The sequence below is a fragment of the Sparus aurata genome, chromosome 12 (genome assembly GCF_900880675.1).
Source record: "Sparus aurata chromosome 12, fSpaAur1.1, whole genome shotgun sequence".
In the NCBI taxonomy this organism is placed as follows: Eukaryota; Metazoa; Chordata; class Actinopteri; order Spariformes; family Sparidae; genus Sparus; species Sparus aurata.
The window spans coordinates 26838099-26862017 of record NC_044198.1 but is presented as its reverse complement, the minus strand read 5'-3'; the positions used below and the strand labels follow the sequence as shown (position 1 = coordinate 26862017).

The 23919-nt window shown below is 44.0% G+C and overlaps 1 protein-coding gene across 1 annotated transcript in view; it reads left to right on the top strand.

Annotated features, from left to right (window-relative positions):
* The window catches only part of LOC115592211 (zinc finger SWIM domain-containing protein 6-like), a 41373-nt gene that overhangs the window by 5299 nt on the left and 12155 nt on the right, over positions 1 to 23919 (top strand). The window contains exons 2-5 of the mRNA XM_030434768.1: positions 18834 to 19190; positions 20794 to 20942; positions 21035 to 21185; positions 23660 to 23839. Of these exons, the coding sequence (XP_030290628.1) occupies positions 18834 to 19190; positions 20794 to 20942; positions 21035 to 21185; positions 23660 to 23839 (837 nt within the window). The remainder of the gene's footprint in view (positions 1 to 18833; positions 19191 to 20793; positions 20943 to 21034; positions 21186 to 23659; positions 23840 to 23919) is intronic.

Genomic DNA, 23919 nt, shown 5'->3' with positions numbered 1-23919 from the left:
TGCTGCGTCTCGGACACCGACGGTCTAAACAGCGTTGAGGTGTCGGTCCGAGCTGAAGTAAAGGCTGCAGTGACACGTTTAACTACAGACTGCGGTGTTTATCTGCGCGGTTATCTGCCCTCGCTTCATCAAAACAACTTTAAGATGAAACATGTATGTTGACCGGAGGGAGGAAATACACAGTGTCTATATATGTTGGGAAAACACGCGCTGTAATGTGTTTGTCACCTGCGTCAGACGGTTATTAGCTGCAGGAGAAGTTACAGCCGTCACTCACCTCAGACGCTTTTCTATCTCCAGCCTCGTTAGATTAGAGGTCATTAAAACACGGCTGCTGTTAATATGCAGTTCTTGATGGGAAGATGTAGATCACTCCTGGTTAATTTGGTCTATTAAGTGTCAGAAATAACAAACACTTTCTTCACAGTAATGCAAAAGCTTAATTATATCTTTTTTTGTTCAACCAACAGTCTGAAACCCAGTGATGGTTGAGTTGCGACTGAGAAATCATCCAAACATTTTGCATTTGAGAAACCAAAACCTAGAACTTTTAGGGATTTGCTCCATAGATCTTCTCAGCTCATCAGTGGTTTATTCAACATCGGTGACGGCGACACACGGCATCAACAATCATCTTCGAAATCATAGAAAAAACGATGGTCTCATACCTGCAGATCCTGCTTTAGAAATGTCACAATTTAAAGTTTATCTTCAGGGTGAATTAATCAGTGATAGTTATCGGTACATTCATGGATACAAAGCAGACGGGAGCTACTTATGGATGATTCGGCATATTTAAAAGCACCCTGACACACCAGGCCGACGGTCAGCTGATGTCAGAACCATTGATGAGTGTCGGTGGTCCTAGTTTTTGGCCCTAGTACTCGTCGACCCTCCTTAAGCGGCTTTTCGGACGACTGAGCAGCTAAAATCAGTGACGACGGTGAGAGAAACATGAGCCTGTCGTGTCCACGATTTTGCCAATTTAGCGAAATTTCCCCTTATTTGGCTTCTTATTCTTTAAGAATGACACCTGCGATTTTGTATCCAATATATTTTCGATTGGAATCAACAGTCCAGAGTCTTTTGGGTCCCCCTATTTTTTAAAATAGCGGACAAAGACTAGCGCCACCTGCTGGCATCGAGAGGAATCATTGGCCGTCAGAAGTCTTCGCGGTGCGTTCAGGTGCAGCTCATTGAGAGGCGGTGCAACAGTCGGCCTTCATCGCTGCTATCAAAATGCAAACAAACGGAGGGTTTCACTTCCTTGTTAAGTGATTTGGAAGAACCGACAGTTAACTCACTGAATCTCTAGCAACACTTTACTTCCTGTTGACGTAACTGCCAGAATATGGGAAGTGTAGCTGTTCCAAAACTAAGAACATGATTAGCTCTCCAAAATATCAGTTAAAGAAAGAATAATAGTGTCAAATCCTTTTGTTTCAACCTGAAAAACTGTCTCAATTTTGCCTTTTTAATTTTGGAAATGTAAAAATCCTCCTGTTTCAAACATTAACAGACACATTTACAAGTCTTTTCTGTTTGAGTTGTTGGTGAGTTTGTGTTTAAACTCAAGTTTACTGAGTTCAATTCAACATTTCTGTCATTTTGTACACTGAAGTGCAGAATTTGCGTCTCGTTGCTGCCGGTCTGTCACTGGGCTGACGGGCAGCGACGGTCTGCTGTCACTGCAGTCTGCGGATGGTTTTCCTCACATTTCATCATGTGACATTTAAGTCTCAGTCTGGCCTGTTTCTGTGCTCAGACGTTGGGTTTGGTTCTGCTGGCAGCGCGACATACCGTCACCACACAGTGAAATATCACCAGGTCTCTCTGAGACCGAGCGCAGCCAAATCTTCGCCGGCTCTGCCCGGGAAATGACTGTGACGATCATCGAGTGAGGAGTCGGTGTTACTCCCTCTGCTGTCACCATTACATTCTATCTGCAATCATGGAAGAATTACAATATACCATCTGAGAGTAATCTATTACAAATGTTACTTCAGTAAAAGTGCAGACGTGTTGTCAACAACATGTAGTCAAAGCATCAGAAGTAAAAGTTCTTGTTCAGCAGTAAAATATGTGTAGAATATTATTAAATATGATATTATTGGATTTTTAAAGGGCATTTTGTCGTTTAGGGGAAGAAATCCAAACTCATAATATTAATATTTACAATATTTAGAACTCAGAAAGATGTGAAGTGATTAAATAATCTGTCAGGGAAAAATAAGGTCCCAGAAAACAGTTTGAAGCTAGAAAGGTGGCAGGGTCCGCCACATATACAGAAAGTACAGAGCAGCTTCGTTCTGCGTCTGATCTGTTGGAGTCGCAGCAGCGTGTGTTTGCTGTCGTGTACCGAGAGGATTTATCAGCCTTTTCTCTAAAAGTGTGGAGCTGAAACTCGATGTAAAGCTCCAGGAAGACGAGGGGAGCTGCAGATGGAGCTGATGATTTCTCAGCAGGTTCATCGAGCGACCTCTTTCACTTCGTCACGTATAATAAAAATATCGATCGCGGCTGCTTTTAACCGAACCTCTGATAGTGTGATGCATCACATTTTCATGCACATAACTGCTAAACTCAGCATTCTGTATTAAATTAAACTTGAGCAAAGCATATTAAAGCACAATTAGTGTTAGCAGTGAACACACACACACACACACACACACACACACACACACACACACACACACACACACACACACACTGGTGTTGTGTTCATGAAGCCTCGGGCCTCTTGTACACACTGATTACTGCCGGCTCGCTCTCTCATCTGCAATTTTATGAAGAATCAATGAATCGGCGCTCACATATTGAATGATGCAAAGCTTTGTAAGTATGCTGAGGGAGGACACACACACACACACACACACACACATAAACATGCTCAGCCTTGTCGGTTGTTGATCAGCATTAATGGTGTATGCATAGCAACCTCAGTATGCTTCAGCTCTGCAAGATCGATTTTTATTGGAGCTACATCGGCCGCACGCTTTGAAGCGAACGCTCGGCTGGACTTCAGAGGTCGGCCGTCGGCGAAACTCACACAGCAGTGACCGTACTTGTGTAAAAAATTAGGAGGCAGTGCATGTTAATGTGCTGCAGCCGAGTCGGACTTAGTTTTTCTGTTGGTGCTGGTTGAAGTCTTGGAGTTCTGCCCAGGTATTTTCCAGGTCAGTGTCAAACACCACCAGGAATGTTGCTTGGAGTTTTCCACACAAACCCACACCCAGATGAACACACACACTTTTAATTTGCTTATGTAGTTTGACACAACGAATAAGTCTTTGAAAACACAAGGCTCCTGTTGGGCTATATTCTCCCGGTTAAGGACCTTCTGACTCAGTAGCTCGTTGGTTCCTCCTTTAAATTCTTTACAAACAGCTCACAAATATAAAATTTCACTCTAAAAGTATCTCAGTAATTTCCTCAAAAGGCTGGTCACTGTAGTTTTTTATCAAACGTCACCAAAACAGGAGGAAATACTTCATTTGTGCGGGGACTATTTTCAGCAGCGGATGAATACACATTTGGTGGTCTAGTGAGTGTGTGTGTGGTGTCAATGTAATGAAGGATATCAGATATATGATGGTGATATCTCTCAGTTTGATCGTCTTATTGATGGTTTTTGTCTTTTATTTTTGCGTTTGCTGACAACAGGAAACGCGTTGGTCGGTCTGTAGTTGACTTTTGCTCTTAATCTCTCGCCGCAGACCGGTTTAGCACTCTTTCCACATCCATCCACGTCTCCCTGATCGGTATTCCTCTGCCGTAGTCCTTCATCATTAACCTTCAACTGGAGGGAGAGGAGAGGCGGCGGAGCAGAGAGGTGGGTGGAGGAGGGGGAGTCTTACCTCCGTCTGCCCCCCAAATCGGCTCGATATATCTGGTTATATTCTCGTCTTATTTACCGTTTACTTCTTCTGGTACACCCACACGATGCTGGAGCTGGTTTAAGCGACTGGTGTAGAAACACGTTGGGCTGCAACTGTAGTTTCCATGTTTGATTAATCTGCTGTTTATTTTCTTCTTTAATTCCAGTTTCCTAAAGCACGACATGATGTTTTGGGGGTGATCTTATATTGATTTACGGACAGTGACATGGCGGCTAGCTAGCCTTGTTGTTATACGTACATTTACTACGTTTGTTAGCCGTACCGATATTATTAGCTTTGAATCTTGTTAGCATAACTTTAGCTTTCTGACTGATAGCTGAGCTGAATGGACTAGTTTGTCTCCCGCTGCTAAGTCGTATCTAAGGTTCGTCCTATTTACTGAACGAAAGAATGAAAGTCAAGAATATTTTCATCAGAGGTTTGTGGAAAAGTAGAAGTACTGACTCAACAAAAGTAATAGAGTACAGCTTCTTTACTCCAGTAATGTAATAGAGTACAGCTTCTTTACTCCAGTAAAACTAATAAAGTACAGCTTCTTTACTCCAGTAAAAATAATAGAGTACAGCTTCTTTACTCCAGTATAGTAATATAGTACAGCTTCTTTACTCCAGTAAAAATAATAGAGTACAGCTTCTTTACTCCAGTAAAGTAATAGAGTACAGCTTCTTTACTCCAGTATAGTAATAGAGTACAGCTTCTTTACTCCAGTAAAAATAATAGAGTACAGCTTCTTTACTCCAGTAAAAATAATATAGTACAGCTTCTTTACTCCAGTAAAACTAATAGAGTACAGCTTCTTTACTCCAGTAGAGTAATAGAGTACAGCTACTTTACTCCAGTAAAACTAATAGAGTACAGCTTCTTTACTCCAGTTAAAGTAATAGAGTACAGGCTCTGACATGTACTCAGAGTATCAGAGTAAAAAGTCTCCCTCTGAAGGACATTTGTGGTCAAAGCTAACTGAAGCTCACGTCATATTAATAGAATTCAAAGACTATTAAAGTTAAAGGTAGAATCAGTAGGATTTGTCCCAGCTGTTCCTGAATGCACCACAAAGACAGTTGATTGTTGAGTCTCATTCCCAGGACGTCAAATAGACACATGTTGGGTTGGTAAAGCATCCCGAGCAGCAACAAAGAGAGAACATAAGAAAAACGATCAATAACCTTTTGAGCTTGTCGCTTGAAATAAATACATAAATGATGAATAAATCCAGAGAAGACGCTGACTGTTTTTTTATAGACCGACTAATCGATTAATTGCCTCTGAGTTTGACACGAGACACTCTGTTGGTTGTGTCTGGGGAGTTTTCTTCAGCCACACTGTGTCTCAGCACGTCACAGCCTGCCGCTGTGCTCGCCTCGTGGGAACCCTGAACCTCACGGGGTGGTCTCCGGGGAGGAGCGCCCTTCAGCCCTCCGCAGCTCTGCAAACAGACCACTTTAGTTAATAACAGGTGAATCGCTTCGAGCCTTTCATACATATTAGCACCGCTCAGGATTTTCTGAGGTCAACCCAGCCGAACTGCCCGTTCTTGATCTTTTTGAATCTCATGAATAAAAGGCTGGAGATGAAAATAATAGCGTTTCCTGAGGGTCTGCGTCGAGAGGTGCCGGCTGGATGAGAAGCTCGAGCTTTTGTCTTCGTGGAGCAGGCGGCTCGGCGCTCCCAGCCTGACTGTAAATCAGAAGCTGCTTATGAGCAATGCTTACCTTTTAATGGGAACTTAAAGGTGTCATCCATCAGAGGCTGTTACCTCCGCTCACAGCCAGAGGAAGTTTAATGAAGACTGATGGTCCTCCTCTGCTCTGCTCTGCTCTGCTCTGCTCAGACTACAGAAACATCACAGTGTTTGAAGTCGAACAGAAATTAACAAAAAAAGAAGAAATTCAAGCCTGAAAAAGCTGCTTTCTTATAACGAATGACTACTATTATATGGACCTGTTAGCACTGAGTTGCTGATTTACACATCCAGCATCTACAGAACAAAATGATCCCTCATCCAGAGTTGTTTTTGTTTCCTCCTGATGAAAGTTAAGTCCAGTATTCACCCTCTGCTCACTGAAGGGAATATATCTGGAACTTTAGCTGCTAAAAGCTCCACGAAAACAACACTGTGATAATAAAGCAGTTAAATTGTGGCTAACAATGAGTTGAAACTCACTTTAAACTCTGTCTGTAACGCTCAGGGGAGCCGTTAGCTTCCAATATCCAAGTGAAATAAAAATGTATTAGCATGTCGTCGCCACGACTGGACCTATGAGAGCGAGCCAGCTAATGCTAACTAGCTCCCATCTCTTCTATAATGCAGAACAAACAACACAGAGTTTGTTAGAGCTGCTAATAACTCGGCCTAATTCAAAATAGTACGAATAAGTAATAACTTGTTGTAGCAAGCTAGGCTAACTAACTAGCTAACTAACTAACGATGGAGGCCAGTTACAGTGCTGTGGAGATTTATTTCCAGTGACCAGTACCTGCTGCTAATATAGCTCCGGTTAGCTTGTTAGCATGGTTAGCAGTGCAGCTTGCAGTCCTGTTTTCTTACTCTAAACTCCTCCATACTGCCATCAAACAGGCCATCGCAGTAACTATGTAGTTTGATGGGAGCTTTAAGGATGTAGAAGGACAGATACATTGATAATAGTGTATAAACAGTGTGTGTGTGGTTGTTAAAGAGGTGGAAACCCTCAGTTGTCAGTTTATTTTAACCGCGGGAACGACCCCAACAGAGGTCTGAGGTTTAGACCCTGAAAACTGAAAACGTATTCAAGAAAACGTGCAGAAGTAAAACGCAAGCCTGACTTTAAACACGTCCCTCCTGCCTCCTGCTCTCAGTATCTCGTCCTCGTTGAAGAGAAATCATCGACGTGTTTGTTTAGCCAAATTTAGCAGGAGACCAGACTGTGTCACATAATGTGAACCCGTTGTAAACCCCCTCCCCTCCCCTGTGTTGTCACGGGACCTGAAACCATTCACTTCCTGCCCTCCACGAGGGGGATCTCCTGCCTGGCTTCAGTTGATTATTCTGCATTCTCTTTGCATGCTCCACCTTTGCGCTGACTGACGTCTCTATCTGTAACAACAAGCAAATGATCTCGTTCTCCTGGTTCAACTGTAGCTGCGGGCCTTTCTCCAACCTCCAGCGTCCTGACTCACAGATGTGTTTTTGGGCGATGGCCTTCAGAGTCCGACAGGTACAGCGTGTTACATTTCAGACCAGCAAACCGGGTTTTCAGACGCATCCTGAAACTGTTCAGTCAGGGTTCTGTTGTCTGAACATGTTTGGACAAACTGGTTAAATCATAAACACTTGTTTCATGTGTGGCAATAAACAATCAGAGCTTATTTCTGTTATAGATGAAGTGTTTACGCCATTATTACTAATGGATTAAAGCGCTTTGAATATCACAACCGTCTTCTTCCAGCTTCTCAGTCGTGACGATTTGACAGTAAACTGAATGTCTTCAGGTTGTGGACGGTTGATTGAACAAAAACAAAGAGATCCTGTAATATTTTATAGGCTGTAAAATAGAGTTGAGTTGATAGTCGATGCCATCGTCCATCAACTGCTGATGTTTGACCTGACAAATCATCCCAGAAAGTTTCATGTAACATTGTCTGAGTGGGACTTCATGGACCAGAGGTCTCTGAACTGATCGCCCCCACTTCCACACCTCCCTGTCTGTGTTTCAAACTCGTTGCCCCGAGCTGATAACACAATTTCCCATCAATATTTGACGTCTCCAGTCCGACCCCGGTGACGTCCTCCGGGGGTTTACTTTCTCAGACTCCGAGCCAAGCTGAGCAGTTTTCTTCCATGACGACCAGACTGACCTTTTATGCATGAAGCAGAGCAAATAATCAGCAGATGGTTTCTTATAATAACACATAAACCTGCCTAAAACAGCAAAAACCAGTACAGTAACCCTCAAGCACTCACACACACACACACAGACACACACACACACGTCCGGGATGACACAAGCTACCACAAGCCCTGCAAAACCATACAGTGTGTTTCCGCACTAACGCGGTATGCCTGGCATGCGCCTACAAGTTGAGTCATTGTTTTCATCGGTTGAAGATGAGTAATGTCGGTACGTGTGATGGAAACGGGATGCGCTTGAAGAGCGTATCGACTGGGCTGTAATGCAGCGAGCAGCAGGGAGGGGCGGCGAGGCGAGAGGAGCGACGGTTAGACGAGGACGATCAGACAGAAATGAGCCAGAGTGTCGAGTTAGAAATGAGGAGAGGAGAAAAAAACTCATACTAACATACCATGAACTGGTACGTTAGTAAATATGACATGAATAGATGGTTTGTGATGATGCATTTAAGTGTTGGAGCTGCTGGAGGTGGAGACAGTTTGAACTACGTTGTGTTGTGGATGTTTATCGACACGCAGAATTTAAAGGGCCAAACTGATAAAGATGTTAAAGACGCAGCATCGATCAGGCTGATGTTATCGGTCGTGCTGTCGAGATATAAAGAAATAAGTCTATGATGCATTTTCGCTGTTACTGTCTGTCTCAGACCTCTCAGTGATCATATTAGTTATTTTTTTAGACTTGGTATTAATTACTTCCACCCAGAAGTGGTTTGTTGTTTTGTTTAGTTGGTCGGTTTGTTGTTTGTCTGATTTGTTGGTTGGTTTTTAACATTTCCCAACATTTTGCACAAAGATTAGTGAAATATTTTCTGTATCTTACATTTGTATTCTTTCTTCTTTCCTCTCACGTTCACCACCATCACAAACCCTCAGATTTATCTTTTGACAGGAACAGTAAAACATTAGATATTTGGCTGTTGATGGTTTATGTTTAGTTGTTTCCGTAGTATTCATTCCCCTTTTTGTGCCACACAAAGAAATCTTCATTCTTATAAAACAAACCGTTTTAAAGGTCGACGTTACACACTTGTGAGCATCTCGTATTCTCCACCAGAGTGAGAAAGAAAGATGAACATCAGTAAGTTGGAGGGCCATCATTTTGTTCTGTGTGTGGATCGGACATGATGAATCACATCGCAGCTGAACAGGAAAGCAGCTCCAGCTGGTCAATGAGATGCAGAGAGGAGAGGAGCTGGTTGGCTGTAGAAAAAGACTGATAACAGCAGAGAAACGTTGCACAGAGCAGACTGAGGAGGAGGAGGAGGAGGAGGAGGAGGAGGAGGGCTGAACCAGGAGTGTGTTGTAGTTCATCCTCCGGTCCGGTCACACCTGCTTGTTTACACAGAGCGCCTCTTTCCCCAAAGATGTTGAGCAAGCCGAATGTTGTTTAACCCAAACAGAAAGCAGCGGAGGGCGTGTAGCTCTGATGCTCTGCTGTGATACGGTGTGACCTGCATCCTGTTTTGACAGCGAGGGGCTCCTCCTCCTCCTCCTCCTCCTCCGTGACGCTGTAGGAAAGTATTCCTTCCTCCTACAGACACGCCGTTATGACGTCACGCCGACAGTTAAACGGCTGCTCTCTCTCAGGCGGCTGCAGACAAAGACCAGCCCGGACGATGTCGTCTGGCCTGTTGTTCAGCACACACATGCACACACACCATGTGACTGTTGGCGATCTGACAAAAGCCAAACGTGTCTTTAAAACATATCTGGAGCTGCTGGCTGGGCTGTGTTCTTTTAAAGGTACAGTTCACGCAAACATGGAGATCCAGTCATCGTCTCCTCCCCTCCAGGCGGATGGAAATTTCAGGGGGAAGTTTCGTAATCAACAAAACATTTCTGGAGCTTCACAGTAAAACAGAGTTGCGGCGTTCTGCTAAACAACTGAAGCAGCTGGAGACTTGATTTAAAAATGTTAGAAACAACCAACAGAAGACATAAAGTGCCTCCATGCAGCTCCTCTGGCATTATCTAAACCTGCAGAAGCCCCGAGATCCCAAATTAATTTTAAAACAGAAGTTATCAACACCCTGGACACACAGTCGAGCTCGTGCAAACTGAAAATAGAGTTGACGCTAACGAGAAAAATGATTCACGATAACTTAATGTAAGTCTCACACTTCAGGTCCTTTGAGTTCGTTTCTGAGAACACAAATCGTAATTATTCAGCAAGCTGTTTCTGAGTCACCGTTCTGTTTCTCACTTTTATGCTTGTATGCAAATACAGCGTGTGAATGTGACGGCATGAAAATACACTTTACTGGAAAGGGGGTCAGTCCATTCGGATCAGTCATGCACACATGTGGATTTGCGTCACTGATGTTGTTGAGGATGCAAACATTCCTAGAAATGGAAGACAGTGACATATATGATTTTACATGAGCATGAACACTGGGGATTTCAGTCGATAGGTCAAAGGTCACGCTGGTGCTCATAAAGAGAAGCTTTTGTTGGTTTGACTCCAGTAAAGTAATCGAGTACAGGCTCTGAAATGTACTCAGAGTATCAGAGTAAAAAGTCTCCCTCTGAAGGACATTTGTGGTCAAAGCTAACTGAAGCTCACGTCATTAAAGTTAAAGCAAGAATCAGTAGGATTTTGTCCCAGCTGCTCCTGAACGCACCACAGAGACAGATGACTGTTGAGTCTCCACGCTCGGCTCTAACATTTGCGAGCAGAGATGTGTTATTTGTGCATACATGGCCGCTCTGACATCTGAGATGAGCGAGCGAGTGAGTCAACCAACCGAAACTTATCACAGTAAAATCTGGATCGCAGTTTCGTTGGCGCCGTGAGACCTCGGCAGAACCGAGACTGTAACCTCAGGAGACGTTGAGCGCTGATCCAGTGGAGGGAAATGGTGACAGTAAAGGGAAAACAGAATACAGAAACAGCTGGAGTTGCACCCGCGTTCAGTTTCCTCTGAGTTAACTCCCATCGGCCCCTCGCTGGCCTGTTCCCACATCGAGCTGTTTCCCTTCAACTTTCTGGTTATTTCTGTCAGTATTTTAGTTGATGTGATCAAAGATCTGATGTAAATAATTTAAAAGATTGAGTTTACTTTTCTTTTTTGTTTTATTCAGCTCCTGAATGTGAATGTTACCAAAAACAACTCGACACAGCTTGAATTGATTGTTATCTTGTAGCTGTTCAAAGATGTCTAATACCGATTTGATCTTAATTACATTATTATTATGATGATCCCAAATGTTTCCAACAAATTTGGAACCAAAGAAAGAGTAACAGCGCTTTCTGTTTGATTGACTCTGTCTTAGAAGTTATAGCAACAGGCAGAGAGCGTGGAAAGAAACATAACGTGAATAAAACTAAAACATCACCGTTGCTAAAGGACAGAGGTTGTGTGTCTCCTCTGAATTCAGGTCAACTCTGAGTGAAGTCAGCACTCAGCAGAGACTCTGGTTCTGGTTCTGGTTCTCTGTCTCCTCTCTGTAACGTTACGTTGATGAAGTAAAGTCCATTTCCCCTCCAGCTCCAGTCAGCAGCCGACATTACTGCTGCAGTCAGGCTGATCAACAGGAGTGAAGATAAATAAGTAGTCGGTAAACGGCTCCGGATCAGAACAGAAACTGATGAGAATCCAGGTGTTTATTCCTCCAGAAGTTCTGGATCTGAACCCGACTCAGGCAGTAGTGACATATTGTGTGTTTAAGAATCGGTCAACCGTTCTTGACTAAGACTTAGATTAGAATATTGATACTGTTCTCATGTGAATCCATTCAAGATGAAGCTAGAGTCAGGAGATAGTTATCGTAGCTTAGCTTAGCTTAGCTTAGCTTAGCATAAAGACTGGATGCAGGGGGAAACATCTGGCCCGGCATAAGTCCAAGAAACCGTCTGGCACAACACCCCTGAAAAAAACCTTTGTACAGATTAAACAAACAGCCAGGCTAGCAGTTTCCCCCTGTCTCCAGTCTTTATGCTAAGCTAAGCTAAGCTAACTACCACCTGCTTGATATGTAATGCAAACGATAGAGGTCTACTTATACTTTCAAACCGTTATGTCACTGTTCTATCAAACTCTCGGCAAGTAAAGACTCAAAATGTCAGACTGACTCGGAGAATATCGACATCAGTAGCGAAACACCGCTCACGTCTTGGAAAACAACATTTAATAAACTACGATTAGGTCAACATGTAAGCAAACACTAAAAGCTTTTATTTGATTTGATTTCTGTCTGTATGGGATTCCTGCGCTCATTAGCAGCAGCAGCGCGGCTCTCTGTGGAGGCCGAGCTGTATCTCAGGAGTGGGAACAAATGCATTTGGAGAGGAGAAGCTCTGGCCGGCCTGCTGATGGTCCTCAGAGGCTAAACAAATGACTTTCAGTGAGCACATCGGGAACAGATAGCACTCAAACAAATGCTTTTAAATGGAGAGAGACGGGGGCGGGAGGGAAAATCCTCCTCTGTCCCTCTAGGAGCTTGTTGTGAAGCCTCTGATGGCCGTTATTTGTCTTAGCAAAGATCCACTGACGTCAAAAACGCTGGTGAGATTGTTGGTGTCTGACCGCGATCCTCCACGGAGGCGCTGCAGCTGTCAGGGGGCTGAATGTGAACCGCTTGTTTCCTCCGTTCTTCTAAAATTAGAGCACAATTTGAACTCAAAGTCGCTGCGTCATTAACACACGATCGACCCGGCACATGTATGATCGTACCTGCAGAGAGCGGCAGTCAGGGATCACAGGAGTCTTGAGAGTTTTGGAAAATACTTAAAGGAAATGTTCACTCAAAAATGTAATGATCAGATAATCAGCTCCACCTGGATCAAGTATAAGATCTGAGTCGTTCCTCCACCGCTCCATCTAGTCCCTGTGATTGAGCGACTGTTTGTTCTGGTGTTTGTCATTCGTTGTGTGGTCACATGTGAGTTCTGTATCTGATTGTTTCAGCAGTCCGTTAAAGCCGAGGATGAATCAGCGAGGAAACTTCCCCCGGGGTCCAGAACTCCAGAGGCCCCTGGAAGCTAAAAGCTCTCTGTGTGTCAGCCGGTTGACGGTCTTTAAGTCGATCCTGCTTAAAAAGACGATCTTGAAGAGGGTGTCCGAACTTTCTCTCAGTGATGAGACCGTGTGTCAGGAGATGTTACAGCGTCCTCGTTGTTTTTCTGACAGATAGGAGGAGTTTATCTCCAGCTGGTCGAGGAGGAAACTTTCCTTCTCTCGGTGCAGTTTGTTGTTTCAAGAAGGTTTCAAACACAGGAGAGTCGAGTGCAGATAACTGGATGAGTTGTTTTGAAAAATAAACAATGACAGGTAGATTTATGGTCAGTGGTGTGTGTATGTGTGTATGTGTGTGTGTGTGTGTGTGTATGTGTGTGTGTGTGTGTGTGTGTGTGTCAGCACAGAGAGCATTGATTAGTACATTCATAGTGTAAGAAGCTGTTGGCGATTAAGAGGAACGCAGACGACCCAGTTAACTCAAGTCCTCATTGACCTAATTTTGAGCTTGTGTGTGTGGAGGTGCGTCCCTCCAGCTCCTTACCACGCACACACACACACACACACACACACACACACACACTAGAACCCCGCTTTCCTTCACCTCATTATCATGTTAGCTTGTGGCTCTTGAACCCAGGTGACCTTTCGCTAAGCCCCGTCCCCCTCAGTTTACAAAGATAACAGTGGCAGATTTACCACTCAGAGTTCATAGTAATGAAAATAATGAAACTATTCATAACTTATATTTACATTTATGCTCCACAAACATTCATTTCTGCTTGCTGAAACAACAACTCTCACAGTTGTAGCCAGCTAGCTGATGGTACGCTAACTCTTGGCCTTGGAGGTAAAGCTCGGTGAGGTCGCGGCTGCAGGTAGTAATTAAGATATAGGCTAGCAATCCAATCCATTCAGACACAGACTGGGGAATGGTTTTAGGTAGCAGCTTAGGTAGTAAGCCAGTTAGCTGGGCATGCTAACGTTTGCAGCTTAGAGCAGATAAACCCACTATGTGAGTCATCCCTTCTTGTTTTTGCAAGCACCATTCAAACTTTTCATTTAGCGTAGTTTTCTTCCAAAGCTTGAGAGGGCTGCCGTTGGTCACCGATGGTTAACGAATGGTCACGTGGCTAGTTTAGGTAGTAATCCATTTAGCCGGGCATCCTAACGTTTGTTATAGAAGATAAACAAACTATTTGAGTCATTCCTTTTTAGTTTTTTAGTTTTTAGAAAGGCTTGAAAAACTCTCTAGATGCGTTTCTCTTACAAAACTCAACCAGCCGTCTGCAGTTGGTTGCTAACAGTTAACGAATGGTCACGTGGCTAGTTTAGGTAGTAATCCAGTTAGCCGGGCATGCTAAAGTTTGCAGTTTACGTTAGAGAAGATAAACACACTATTCGAGTCATTCCTTTTTGTTTTTAGTTTTTAGAAAGGCTTAACAAACTCTTTAGACGTGTTTCTCTTACAAAACTCAACCAGCCGTCTGCAGTTGGTTGCTAACAGTTAGCGAACCGTCAGTTTGCTACCTGGTTGTCCTTTAGTTGTTACATAACTGGTATCAGTTCCCATGGCGATGGACGATCCAATCAATGCTTAGAAAAAAAATATTGATGATAGCTTTGCCAGAATCGCAAGAGTCAGTTAGCGTTAGCCTCTACCTGTTAGCTTGTGTAAGTGTTGTGGTAAGCTGATCTTAAACCAGTCATTAAGGACAGATGGTAATCAGCACTCCATGAGTATTGATTGGTTGTTTACTTCTCCTTCCTACGGCCCCAGAGGCGCCGCTGCATCTCCACGGGTGAGAGATTAGGTTCCCCATTGTCACCAGAAACACACACACACACACACACACACACACACACACACCTTTGGTCATCCTTTGTATGCAGCTCAGTCTTCGGCCACAGAGCTCAGAATGACCCCCTGCAGCCTCGGCTTCAGTGTGCAGCCTCTGGCATGGAGGATCTGACCTGCTGCTCTCTCGCAGGCTTCAACGTCCTCGACTTGTTTTCAGCCATAAAATCTCCCCTCCTGTGTTTTCCCCTTTGCACCGAGACATCCTCATCTCTGAATCCTACAGAGACGGCTTAAGTCGACTACCTCGGGCTTAATTGGGAGTTAAGTGTTCAGCCTCGGTTTCCAGGCGGGTGTGTTCAGTGTATCTTTGCAAGTCTCATCTCATCTCATCATCTTAAATATTGTCGTTCTCCTACCGAAGATGATTTATTTAGGTTATTTATGAAGTGGCAACACTGTTAGCTTCAGTAGCTACGAAGCCAGTTGTCTTACAACAGGTCCATGAATGACTGATGAAAGATTGGTGCCACTCACATGTCTGCATGGCTGTTTAACTTAGCTTAGCTTAGCTTAGCACAAAGACAGGAAACAGGGGGAAGCTGCTAGCATGCCTCTGTCCAAAGCTAACAACATCTGTATACTAGCTCTTCTGCAGCTCACTGATGACCACATATTATATCATTTTAATCTGTACAAAGATGGCTGTTGTCGTTCCGTCCAGGACTGTTTCCTCGCTGAATGCGGTGACTTCCTGTTGTGCTAAGCTAAGCTCCAGTCCAGCTCTGAATCCAGCTCCAAAGTCGTATCAAACTCGACAACACTCGACAACAGTGAAGATGCTCCTTAGTTTGCTTTTTCTATTAATTCGTTTGTGAAGAGGGTTCACTCTGGACAGAGTTTGAGAAACCGAACAAATTTCTATCTTTTTTATCGTTGCATCGTTGATTTATTATTTTTAAAAAGAATACTTGCGACACTTTCTGACTTTTAGTAGAAGCCAAACAAAGGAGTTGTTGGTTCACTTTTCATGTTGATGCACGTACTGAAACTATTGTTTGCATCATTGTCCCAGCAGGACGTAACTTGCAGCCCAAAATACCAGCATTTTATTGTATTGCTGTATTGTTTGTGCTCCTGGATGTTCCAGCTGTTGTAAAATACCCTAAATATCTTTTTTAAGGAAGGATCTGATGATGTGATCTGTGGATGAGATGAAGAAAAGATTTCAAATAGAACAATCGAGTTGATTCACACGTACCTGACACACAGGTTGAATTTAACTCACCTGAGGTACAGGTACTGCGCCGCGCCGGGAGCGAAGGAGTTAAGTTTGGTTGCTATGCAGTGAACAGCGCTGTATTATGCAAGCTGTGAAGCGCAGACACACACAGAGGAAGTGCATTACAAAATGCTGAGCTCAGGGCTTTGGCTCGCCGCCAAGCATACACTCCTCCTGCATGTGCACACACACACACACACACACACACACACACACACACACACTCAGCTGAGGGCATACCGATTTTTCCAGCAGCACAGCGTCCTCCTCCTCCTCCTCCTCGAGTCACTCTCTCTCGTTCTGTTACGTCAGTAGTTCAGCTGTGGGCCAGGCGTGACTGGGGCAGGGCTGTGTAACGGGAGCACCACACAACAAAACTGGGTCTGTGTGTGTGCTTGTGTGTGTGTGTGTGTGTTTTAGTGACAGGATGTGGATGTGGTGGTGAGTGCGATCCAGTGTGTTTGTGTGTCAGCTCAGCAGGAACAGCAGCACTGAGAACAGGCGGGTCGTTCTGTCTCTGTGCAGGTTTCGCTCTCACGTCGTCTCGTTGTGTTTTGTTTTCTCCACCACACATGCGGACAAACACCTTCTCTGTGCGCGGCGTTTATTCCACCCTGCAGGCGCTGATAGGTGTCAGCCGTGTGGTGTCACACATGTGTGAGAACACTCGATGCAAAGTGGAAACCAAATCTTCCAGCATGTGAAATGTTTTTACACATTCATATATTCTGTGATGTGAGCAGCTGCTGACCTTTGACACGTATCTGTTGGTCAAACACGGATGTATCGGGGTCGGCGTGTAGCTATAACAGTGCAGAAAAAGATGCTTCATGATTATTAGATTTTCAGTGATGTTTACTGTTCCAGTGCTGCGATGTAGAGAAAATTAAGTTCCCCGTGAAGCTGTAAAATATCCTGTTGATCACTGCGAAAACAACTGTGCATACATCAGCTGACACGTTATCGGAGTATTTCACTCTCTGATAACGACTCTAAAGATTGCATATCTGTCATAGTTGTTTCTGCAGAAGTGTGTGTGTCTTATTACATGCTCACTGTTTTAGTTACAGCTGGTGACAACACAACGCTCCCTGCTTCATAACAACTGTTTCTAAATGAAATGAACTTTTATTGTGATGAAGTTAAAGGTCATGAAACGCGTTTGTGACTGAATTAGCGGCGCCACTTTGTTAGCGGTGAGACGAAACATCATTTTTGCGTTTATAGGACACGACGGTGACTGAAAGCCTCTGTTATTAATAACTATAATGTCATCATGTTGAAACAGAGTAAAATTTGTCTGGGGGATTTCTTTTACATTCTCAGGCTGTGAGACTCTGACTTAACAAATCATTTTAATTTTGTGACTTACCCAACCGAGGTAAGTCATAAAATCTGGTCTGGAGACGGGCGTTAATAATAACTGTAAAGAACTAGACAATATTCTAGATGTTTTTTCTTTGGAGGCTCATTTCGAGGCACCAGTATGACATTCAAACTGTTTCATAACCGGTTAAATCTCCTCGTGGTCGTTAAAGTAACGAGCGTGAGTGTCCTGCAGTGGAACAGAATCAGTTCACAGCCGAGTGTACAAACACAGATGACAAACTCTCCGAACACGTCCGTATCTGTCAGTCAGCCGACTTCTCGTCATTACAGGAGTTTAGTCATAAAGTTTTACTGCTGAGTCATCTTTCACCAACACGCGTCCCTCTGCTCCGCCTCATCTGGTTGGACGTGGTATTTAAACTCTCTGTGGCTCCCACATGCAGCTGCTGAGTTCTCAGATCGATATTAGTCACGAGTTTCTGTCAGCGTCAGCATGTCTGGTTTATCTCCTCCTCTGTAAATCACGAAACGTCCGTTTGTTTGGCCGTCAGAGGCCACAGAGCAAGTTCAAGAAGAAACTTTGAGGTCACGTCCACATTGGAGTCTGCCTCTCGGTCAATGTTTGCCCTCCTCAAACACACACAGATCTATAGGAGTCAGGTTGAGTTTGGTCGTAGGGTCGTTGCACAATAGCAGGTCTCTCTGCCGGTGGGGAATGATCCCGTCAGAGGGTGGAGGTGTTCAGGGGAAGGTAAGCACTGGAGGTGTTGTGGAAGGGAAATTAAAAGGAAATGAGAGTATCAGGATCTCTGCGTGCACCTCCCCCGTCCGTCTCTCTCTGTCTGCGTCTTTCTTTTACTTTCTTCTATCGAAATATGATCGAAATTGCAAAATATCCAAATAGCAGAAGCTGTAAATTGTTGACAAAGACGATAATATGTGACATCACGGCATCATGACGACGTTATGTAGAGCTGCAGCAAATGTCTCATCATCTTCAGGATTTTAATAAAGAACAACAGATCCTCAGTGACTCCCAACACAACATGACTTCTGCCCTTCGCTTGCAGTTTGGTTAGGTTTAGGAAAACATTGTGGTTTGGGTTCAAATTACTGCATTACTTCTGTTACAAACACACCTAGATGACTTTATTAATATGATGACACTGATTCTGTCCTCGTCCTCCTGATGGGAACTCGCTCTTTATATAGGCCTACTTCACCTGACATCCTCCTTTGCAGCAGGATCATGGGTTTAGTAAACGTAGATAAATGTAGATAAAATGTCATTTCATGCATTCTGGTGCATTTTAATAGGTGTCTTGATATTTAATCTGGCTTTAGCGGCATTAGAAAAATATCAGAAAGTCTACATTTTGTGATTTAATCCAGAGGAAGGGCCTCAGATCTCATATGTCAAGGTAATAAGAAGCTGAACAGAAGTAAATTGATTCAGTAAATAATTTATAACAGCTTTGTGGCGCAGGCTCGTGATATGCAACGTAACTAACATTTTAAGATCCTAAACGATCCTGCAGACAATTGTGACCCAACTCTGCTGTTTTCCTCTCATGTTCGGAGATTTCCCTCAGGAGGTGGTTGAGACCAAAACGGAGCTAAAAGAGAGTTTTGATTCTAACATCAACATATAATAATTTTGTCGTCTGTCTCTCTGCAGGGTTTCACCTCAGCGGCACCGTCAGAGAACCTGCCACGGCCTCGGAGCCCGAGCTCGTCTGCAACGTGAGCGTCAGCTTTGACCGCTGCAAGATCACAGCGGTGACGTGCAGCTGCGGCAACAAGGACATCTTCTACTGCGCCCACGTCGTGGCGCTCTCACTGTACAGAGTACGGAAGCCCGAGCAGGTCAAACTGCGCCTGCCCATCTCAGAGACTCTCTTCCAGATGAACAGAGATCAGCTGCAGAAGTTCGTTCAGTACCTGATCACTGTGCATCACACCGAGGTGCTGCCCACCGCGCAGAAGCTGGCCGACGAAATACTGTCGCAGAACTCTGAGATCAACCAGGTTCACGGTGAGCGGACACACACACACACACACACACACACACACACACCTACAGAAGCAGGTGCAGGTACCTGAGTTAGATTTCCTCATTTTCGCACCAGTGCAGGTCCAGCTGGAGGCTGCTGTCCTGAGAGACGACTCTGGAAAAACAAGCTGTTTAGAGACACACACACACACACACACACACACACATCAGGCCAAGTTTGCCTCAAACACATTGCAGAAATTTGTGAAATGAAGCGATTAGATGTGTTCCTGACAGGAATGTTTCAGGAACAGTTCATCCTCTCCTCCTCCTGATGATATAAAGTCCTCCTCTCCTCCTCCTGATGATATAAAGTCCTCCTCTCCTCCTGATGATATAAAGTCCTCTCCTCCTCCTGATGATATAAAGTCCTCCTCTCCTCCCCTGATGATATAAAGTCCTCCTCTCCTCCTGATGATATAAAGTCCTCCTCTCCTCCTGATGATATAAAGTCCTCCTCTCCTCCTGATATATAAAGTCCTTCCTCGCCTCCGATGATATAAAGTCCTCCTCTCCTCCTCCTGATGATATAAAGTCCTCCTCTCCTCCTCCTGATGTTATAAAGTCCCTCCTCTCCTCCTCCTGATGATATAAGTCCTCCTCTCCTCCTCCTGATGATATAAAGTCCTCCTCCTGATGATATAAAGTCCTCCTCCTCTCCTCCTCCTGATGATATAAAGTCCTCCTCTCCTCCTGATGATATAAAGTCCCTCCTCTCCTCCTCCTATGATATAAAGTCCTCCTCTCCTCCTCCTGATGATATAAAGTCCTCCTCTCCTCCTCCTGATGATATAAAGTCCTCCTCTCCTCCTCCTGATGATATAAAGTCCTCCTCTCCTCCTGATGATATAAAGTCCTCCTCTCCTCCTCCTGATGATATAAAGTCATGTGAAGCGTTGAAGTCCACAGAACATTTCTGGGGCTTCACAGTAAAACAGAGTAGCAGCGTTCAGCTGAACAACTGAAGAGACTTGATTTAAAACGTCTCGTCCAGTTCATCAAACTTTCAGGAAGCCTCAGGATCCACAGCTGATCAGAGAAGCTGTTATTGATCCATCAGATTTAAGTTTTAGAGTTTATTCTCCTCTGTGACTCGTGTGAAGTGTTTAAAGTCTGCGATGTTCCTTCACTTGTGTCGACTGGTTAATGTTGCTGATTTTGCAGTTTATGTATTGATCAGTTTAACCAGCGCTGCAGTAATGCTTTAATGCAAAAGGTGAACGATGTGCTGATGCAGTAAAAATTCATATTCATGTTTATTTAAGGGTCCATCTGTGCATTTATTAAGGTACCTTACTTCAGTGTTCCCCCTCGGTTCTCCTGAACACCATATTGGTGGCTGTAACGTGTCTATCACTTGTTTTTAAGAATTCAACAAATCAATCAATCACAAATCTGATAAGATGAATATTGGGGTCCAACTCTTGTATCCAATTTTCCTCCCTTTTTATCTTTTATGGAAATCTGCTTTCACATAACCGATCTGAATACTTCCTCCTCCGCTCACGCAGTAAACTTATTCAATCACACAGTTTAACGAGGCTCTTGTAATGACTCGCTGACTGGTTTCCTTTGTTTGCTGCAGGCGCTCCCGACCCGACGGCGGGCGCCAGCGTGGACGATGAGAACTGCTGGCATCTGGACGAGGAGCAGGTTCAGGAGCAGGTCAAGCTCTTTCTCTCCCAGGGCGGGTACCACGGCTCGGGGAAGCAGCTCAACTTACTGTTCAGCAAGGTAACAACAACAAAAATCACATGGTGCTGCGGACGCTGCATGGCAACCTTTACCCACAATCCCCCTCTCCTCTCCCCTTCCGGTGTGTGCAGGTGAGGGAGATGCTGAAGATGAGGGATTCCAACGGAGCTCGCATGTTAACGCTGATCACAGAGCAGTTCATGGGCGACCCCAGACTGGCGCTGTGGAGGCAGCAGGGGACGACCATGACGGACAAGTACAGGCAGCTGTGGGACGAACTGGGTACGCACACACACACACACACACACACACACACACACACACACTCGTTCACTGAGCACTCAAACACAAAACTATGTGAAATTTTACTTTGTTTGCTGAACATTTCTCTGCTGGTGAAACATTTCCTGGACTTCTTCTTCACAATAAAAGCTTTTAAACAACCACATAATGGGGGGCTTTTATTCTGAAGAGCTTTACAGGAAATGAAACGTGTTTATAACTGAATTAGTGGAGCCGTTTTGGGGGATGGTGACAGTTTGGTCCATAGTTGCTCAGCTGCACATCTTCAAGCAGGGAGCCCAGTTTGTGGTGGAGGTGCAGAACCCGGCCGTGCCGAGTCGAACCGAGCAGAACCAGCCGACAGATGTTTACGTGTCCAGCTCGTTATTTCACCTGCTGCTGTCATCCGTGCGTCCGTCCTGTGTGTGTTTCACTGATGTGGTGCAGAATCAAAGATTAAACAAGTCAGCATCTGAAAAAAAACAAGACTTTAGTTTATTATCTTGTGAACAAAATCCTATAAAAATAAGTTTGACTGTAAAAAGCAGCGAGACGCATCGTGTAAACAACAACAGCAGGTTGCAGCTCTCTCCTCCACCTTCCTCTTCCTCCACCTTCCTCTTCCTCGTCTGTTTGTTTGTCTTCGCCCGCTGTGAAGCTTCTTGCTTCGTGTTTCGTCACTCTCGTCTGACATCACTCTGCTCGGCGCTCTGTTTTCCCTCCTTGCTGTTGTCCTTGAAGCAGCCCTAACAAAGAGACGGAGGATAAAGCCTCTCTCCTCCCGTCCCCTCCCCCCCGATCCTTCCAGCCTCCCTCCCCCACCTCCCCCTTCCCTTCTCTTCCCTCACCTCTTCTTCCCTTTTCCTCCTCACTTCACTTCCTTTCTTTTCTTCTCCTGTTTCATTTTGTCGTCTGTTATTTTATTTAGTTTGCACCGACAGTCTTTGTGTTTTTAACCAGTCAGAGTCGACCATCAGGAAACTAATCCGGACGTCATTTCAACACATTTTTATGCTTTTCTTTGTTTAAAAACACTGTAAACTAAATCTAGTTGTTTTTTTTTTTTAAAATAAGACGCCTGAAGACGTCGTCTTGGTCATTAATTGCTTTTTCATAAACAAAGAAGATTAATTGATCATAAAAAAAATATCCTTATTTGCAGCCAATCATCTGAAATCTGCTGCCGTATCGAATCAGAAACTGTCTTTATTCCCAAAGCTGTTTTGCATCACTGAGAACATCGTCGGGGTCAAACGAGAAAATATTCCCAGTTCTCTTTCTGGTGTCTGGTTTTCCATTTCAGAGGCAGTTCTGTTTCAGGTGCACGTTGTTTTATCTGCACCTGAAGGTAGATTCGGTTTTGCAGCAGACATTTTTTTTAACCACACAGAAAAATAAACAAACGGCTCAAAGCTCCAATAAAAAAACAGTAAAAACAAATAACAGCTAGAATAAAAAAAGTAAAATTCAAGTCAAGATAAGAAATGTGTCCACGATAAATCATCAGACTCCTTTAGTCTTTTTAATAAGCTGCCAATAACCGGTGCCTGGTTCTCTTTACAATTTTGATTTTTAATTGAAAATCTACGGAAGCCCTGAGAGGCTGCGGGTCAAACATGCTACGTCCTCTGTTTGCCTTTGAGAAAAGATGAAATTTTATCATGTTTTCTCAATAAAAACTGCTTCATAATATTCTTAAATAAGCTGAAGCTCTCAAATGAGTCCGCTCTTCTGAATTAATATTTAACCTTTTGACTTGATATGAGCGTTTTTCACATTATGACTGCTGTGAAGGTCGAGCAGCTGAAAATGATTCACTCATTCAATGAGTCGTCCATTTATTGTGAAGACAGAGCAGAAGAAACGAAGCGTCTCTGTTTCATATTCAGCCTCTCGTTAGCTGAGGGAGGAGAAACTACCGGTATGTGTTTGAAAGATGAAGGCTAATAATCTATTTATATAAATTAGGAAGCTTGAAGCGTCGATCGATAACAGCACTCGATGATCTGACACCAGAAATCAGTCGCTACACTTGTCAAGACGCCATCCGCTGCTGATCTAATGAACAATGTTTTGTTTCCTCGTGATGATTATTTATTATAAATTATTATTTATCTGGTTATCCCGGGACAACAGAGCTCGCTGTTCAGATGAATTAATCTGTTAATATGAGAAAACAATCTTAATATCGTCATAATTTACTCATGAGTTTGATCTCTAACCTGGTCTCACATTTAAGTAGCTGAACATGCAGGCGTTTGGGTTTTTGGACGTCTGGTTGGTGTTTTGAAAGAAGGAAATTAAATCAAACGATTTATCAATACTGAAAATAATCTTTATTAGCACTTTCAGCTTCACTTTGCATCAATTTAAGGAGCTAAATTAGGTATTTTTGCCACAAAGATCAAAGTATTCTTCACACAAAGTATCCTTTTGCTGCTGCAGGATGACAGTGTTGTGTTGTGTCTCTGCAGGAGCCCTGTGGATGTGCATCGTGCTGAACCCCCACTACAAGCCCGAGCAGAAGGGTTTCTGGCTTCGACAGCTTCGCAGGTGGAACGGCGTGGACGTCTGCCCCTTGGAGGACGGTAACCATGGCAGCGAGCTGACCAATCTGACCAACGCTCTGCCCCAAGGCCCTCCTGGCAACCCAGGTGAGATGACACCCCCTTGATGAAGAAGAGACGTCACCTCGCTGTCTTTAAACTCCCCGAATCCTCCTCCACTTCACATC